Source organism: Erythranthe guttata, chromosome 7, assembly GCF_056151865.1.
Source record: "Erythranthe guttata isolate IM_541 chromosome 7, IM_541, whole genome shotgun sequence".
NCBI lineage: Eukaryota > Viridiplantae > Streptophyta > Magnoliopsida > Lamiales > Phrymaceae > Erythranthe > Erythranthe guttata.
In genome coordinates, this window is record NC_142539.1 from 9,480,707 (window position 1) to 9,486,341 (window position 5,635).

Genomic DNA, 5,635 nt, shown 5'->3' on the forward strand with positions numbered 1-5,635 from the left:
AAAATACTACAAAATAGTGCAAAGTCTTACCAAAATGCAAAATACGTAGTCTTAACAAAATACAAAATACTACAAAATAGTGCAAAGTCTTACCAAAATGCAAAACAAAGTCTTAGCAAAATGCAATCCCAAAAGATCATTCCCAAAATGCAAAAAGTATTGATCTAAAACGTTCAAAATGTACTGAAATCACAACAATAACAAAGTAAATGGCCACTATTTCTTCTTTGGTGTGTCTTTCCTTGGCCTCAGATTATGTGATGGGGATGAAGGCTGAAGCACAACTTGCTTCTTCCCTTTGCTTGTTTTGGCCACAATTGTTGTTTCCTTCTCTTTTTCCTTCCCCTTTCTTGTATCCGAAAAAATCATTGTTTCATTCTCCTTGCTTGTCTTACCAATAACCTGATTTTTCCCATAAGTTAGAATAAAATAAATTATCACATAAATTAGGAATTTCAAACATGTCTTAAATGCATTACCTTTTCAGAAATCATGGATTTTTTCCCCTTTCTTGACACTGGTAATTTCTTCTTTGTTGAAGGCTCAGCTACACTTTCTTGAGTCTGGTTAATGTGAAAAACAAGCTTCCTCTACATAAATGTAAAAAATCAGAAAAATCAAGAAATCATAAATTAACATAGAAACAGTAGTTTGGCTACAAATCACAAAAGCTAAGTACCTTTCTGTTAATAGCAATACTTGTTTGAACTTCCATATGAGGTTGAAATGTAGTGTGACTTTGTTGTTCTGTCATAGTTTGGCTTTGTTGTTGAGTAACAGTAGCTTGTGTGTTTGACTTCTTTCTCTAGCATTGGAAAGACAATTATAAATGCATTAGTTTACAATTAATTTAATAAAATAATGAATAATTGAAAACTTTGCATATACCTGGCCTTTGTCATTAACTGCACCACTTGCCTTCTTCAAGGGGCAACTTCTTGCATTGTGGTTTTTCTTTTGACATGAACTACATGTCATTATGACACCTTGTCTACCCAAACTCCCAATCATTGTTACTGTTTTGGCAACTGGTGGTGGGATGTCCTTTGGACCATTGATCTCCCCTGGTTGCCTTCTTCTTTTGTGCAGTTTAGGCCTGCCTGGCATCTTCACAATGTCTGGAGGAAGCAAGGGTGGCTTTCCAGATTCAGGCCAAGATTCAAATCCTTCAAGTGTGTCAAGTAAGTGGCTGTACACTCTCATATAGGTGTTCTTCTTATACAAGTCTTCAACATAATCTTCAGGCATTCTTCCCAGATAGTACATGCCTGAAATGGAATGTGCACAAGGAATTCCAGAGAGTTGCCACTTTCTACAACTGCGAGTCTTATCTCCCAAATGCACCTTAAATCTATCACCATAGCAATTCTCAACTTCAAACTGATCCTTACCATTCCAATTAGCTATGAACTCCATTGATTTTTTCTTCAGCTCCTCTATCTGTCTCTGAATGTTAGGACATATGTCACCCTTGTGGCTTGCCATCTTATCCCTCTTCACATGCAGCCTCTTGATCAAGGTCTTTCTGATTGCCTCCAACATATCAATTATTGGTAGACTTCTAGGCCTTAGAATCATTGCATTAAAGCTTTCACACATATTGTTCAAAAGTGAATCACATTTTGAATTTGTATTGAAATAAGCTCTACTCCAATGTGCAGCAGGCCTCTTTGCAAGCCATTTGAAAGCATCTTTATCTTTGGAGGCCAAATCTCTCATCACTCTTTCAAAATCCACCACTCTTGAAGCTCTAGCAGCTTGCCACATAATGTTCTTCAGTGCCAATCCTTTATGTGATACCTTGAAGTTACAGTTCAAGTGCATGACACAAAATCTGTGCTCACTGTTAGGCAGAACTTCCTCCACTGCATCTAATAACCCCTTCTGCTTGTCACTCATGATGGTCCAATGCTGACTCTCCTCAATCTTCAAGTCTTCTTTCAGCAAATTCATAAACCACAGCCAACTTTCTCTCTTTTCCTTTTCTACAACAGCATATGCAAAGGGATACATGCCATTATTTCCATCTATCCCCACTGCACATAGAAGAATCCCACCATATATGGACTTCAAGTGACAACCATCTAAGAAGATGATTGGCCTACACCCATCAAGAAACCCCTGTCTCAATGCATCCCAGCAAATGTAAATTCTTTTGAACTTCAGTTGATCTGTTTCACCACTTCCTTTGATTCTAACAGTGGTCCTAGGACTAGACTTTTTAATTTCCTGAGCATACCTCCATATGAGCCCATACTTCTCAATATTAGACCATGTACTCTTCTCTATTGCCTTTTGCTTTGCTCTGTACAATTGGTGTCTGCTAAATAACAATTTGCAGTCATTTTGAACCACAGTCATCATAGAGTCCAATGGCCATCTTGGATCAGTAACTATTTTGTCTGCATATTTAGTGGCCAACCACCTGGAATTTGCACAAGTCACTTTCTCCTTTCTGTTACATTCATGGACTGCATTGATTGTCTTGATTTGAAAGGTGGATTCACCTCTCATTTGAGAAGCATAGACTAGCCATGGACAACTTGGATGCTTGCATATGGCTTGAATCTTATACTTCTCATTAAGCCTCAGCTTTATGTCCCTACCATTAACTATGGAGTGATGTCTTATGGCATCTCTAAAACTCTGTGCATCATTGAAGCAAACACCAAGCTGAAAGTTAGGATCAACCATGTCTACCTTTGGATTAAAAACTGGAAAGTTGTGGTGTTTCCATTGATCTTTCTTGGCAGTTTCATCAATCTCATCTTCTGCCACTTTCTCTTTCCCCTTGTTTAATCTCCTAGACCTTCTAGGTTCTTCAGCCTCTTCATCTGACCTAAGTCCACCCCACTCTACCCCATGATCAACATTGTTATCATATTGAAAATCATCATCAGATGCAAAAAAATCACTATCAACCAAAAAGTCAGAGTGCTCTGAATCATCTCCAACTGACTGAACATCACTTCCACCACTTTCATTATCATCAAACAAACCATCATTATCACCAAAAATGTCAGTCATATGATTCACATACATATTACTACCAAGAACCTCAAATTCAGGCACATCACACTCAGACACATCATTAAACTCATCAACTTCATCAACATCACCCACATACCCTACTGCTTCATCTACATATGGAAGATTATCTAAATCAAATGAATCAGGTTGACTTTTTTCAGTTTCATCTTCTATTACTTGTACGTGCTTCACATAAATTGTAGTGGCTCTGTCTTTGTCAAGATAGTTCACTAATTCCAAAGCATCATTATCATTCTCCATTAAATAAAGAACACTACAATCTTGTATTGCACTTCTACTGTGATAGAAATCTTCCCAATCATCCAATTTTAATTCCCTTGCCATTTCAGTTATTTCAGTCATTGACATTTCATCATAACAACAGTAGTCAAAATAACTAACTTTCCCACCCACATAACAGATCTTACCTAAATCCATAATTTTTCCAGAATGGTGCATTACTATTGTGATATAATCACTATTGCGGCCTGCCAAAAAATATATAAAACAAATTTTCAGAACATGTGAATCTAATAAAAAACTGTATGATGTGGTAATAAGGACAAAAAATTAGAACGTGCTAAAATCGAAGTGGGAGACTAAAATGTGGTCCAATTATGTATTTTAAGCTAGCATAAACATATGGGAGACAAGAAAATCAATGTGGTCCACACAATACAGAAATATACTATAAATAAACAAAGAAATCACTATAGTATATTATAAACAAATCCAAGAACACCCATGTGCAACCACATTGAATACATAAAACAACTATTTACATAAAAAAAAACAAATAATATGAATTTTAAGAACGCATACCATATTCTGGAGCATTTTTTCGAAAATCGTCCAAGTCATTGCCCTCTCTTAACTTCCAAGTCATGATAGAGTTACGAAGATCTTCAGATTATTGCAATTTATCGTCGATAATGTTACCCCTAGATTGACATAGAAAAGGGGATTTTTGTGAAGGTGTGAAATTGAATTGAAATGGGGGAAGTCAACGACTGCTGGGCATTTAGGAGGAAGCTAAAGGAAAAGACGAAAAAACCCATGTAATTTGGCATGTGCAGCGTGCGTGCGCCGGAGAGTGGAAAGATTCGCCAGAATATTCCCTCCAGGTGGTTATGTGCGTCAAAAATGAATGTTTGGGTGCCGCCGTGCAACTTTTTTTAGTTGAGGTGGGAAAGTGCAAAAACGGGCAAAGTCTAGGTGGGAAAATGCTATTAACCCTAATATATATTTATTTATTTAATATTTGCAATATGGTTGTAAATAATATGCAGTATTCAAGTACAAGAAAGGGCTTGATTCAATACTTTTTGTAAATAAAAATGCCTATTAAAAATGCAGCAAAGAAAATCCAATATATTGAAAGATGGTGTCTACAAATTCAAGTTTGAAAAATCAAGTCTTTTTTTTTCTTAATTAGTGGCCATAACCAAAACTATGAGAAGGGCAAAAGTTCATCTTCGTCGTTCTTTTCGATCGCCACCGTAACACCACCAACAATGCTCCATCACCGCCACCGAAGACACCCTTGAAACCCCCGTGCTCCTCCCCTTCTCCATCACCTTCTCCATCTATGAACAAACCTCCAACCCCAACTCCGATTACTCATTGTAGACGCATAAAATTAATTAATTGGTTAATTAAATTAGCCAATTAAATTGTGTCTAAATTAAATTATATCTTGTCTTGCAAGACAAGTCATGGAGATAAATATCTAATAATCCTATTGTCCAATAATTAATTGATATATATCTCCATCACTTGTCTTGCAAGACAAGATGTAATTTAATTTAGACACAATTTAATTGGCCAACTTAAATAAACAATTAATTAAGTCTTTGCGTCTAAAAATGCCCCCTCGAGACTTGTTCACGGACAATGCGTCTTGGAGTGAATGAGTCTCGTTAATCGCTTAACTTCAATTGCAACTTGATCTAGCAAAGTACATACATCTTTCGAAAGAGTGACTGAATTTAGAGAGGTTCTAAGTTGCCTATGTACATTATAAAGGGATAAAGTCATAACGTAGTTCAAAATATATCCTTTTGAGAAATGTCGTGCACAGTTTGTACTCGTGTGGACTAGGAGAAAAATATGTAGTTTAAGCTCGCGCTGAAGGAGCATTTGACTTAAATTTGTAGATAGTTTATGCTCTTATCAAGGAGTTTTGACTTGATTTGGATATGTAGATAATTTATGCTTGTATCAAGGAGCCTTGACTTCATTTGAATATGTAAATAGTTTATGCTTGTATGAAGGAGCCTTAATTTGGATTTGGACATATAGAATGTTTATGCTCGTATCGAGGAGCATTGACTTGATATTGATATATAGATAGTTTATGCTCGTATCGAGGACCCTTGACTTGACTTGGATAAGTAGATAGTTTATGCTCGTATCAAGGAACCTTGATTTGATTTGGATATATAGATGGTTTATGTCCGTATCAAGGAGCCTTGGTTTGGTTTGGATATGTAGATAGTTTATGCTCGTATCAAGGAGCCTTGATTTGACTTGGACATGCAGACCTTTTAAACTCGTGTCAATGAGTAATTAATTTGATTTGGACATGTGAACCTTTTAAACTCGT

The 5,635-nt window shown here is 36.4% G+C and overlaps 1 protein-coding gene across 1 annotated transcript; it reads right to left on the reverse strand.

The window, feature by feature from the left end:
* Positions 1–216: 216 nt before the first annotated feature.
* On the reverse strand, positions 217–3,643 carry LOC148769169 (uncharacterized). Its single transcript, XM_088820272.1, has 4 exons — positions 889–3,643; positions 680–805; positions 480–590; positions 217–402 (listed from the first exon to the last, which is right to left on the reverse strand). Exons 1-4 carry the CDS (start codon positions 3,487–3,489, stop codon positions 217–219), a joined length of 3,024 nt encoding a protein of 1,007 aa, XP_088676398.1. The 5' UTR covers positions 3,490–3,643.
* Between the last annotated feature and the right edge of the window lie 1,992 nt (positions 3,644–5,635).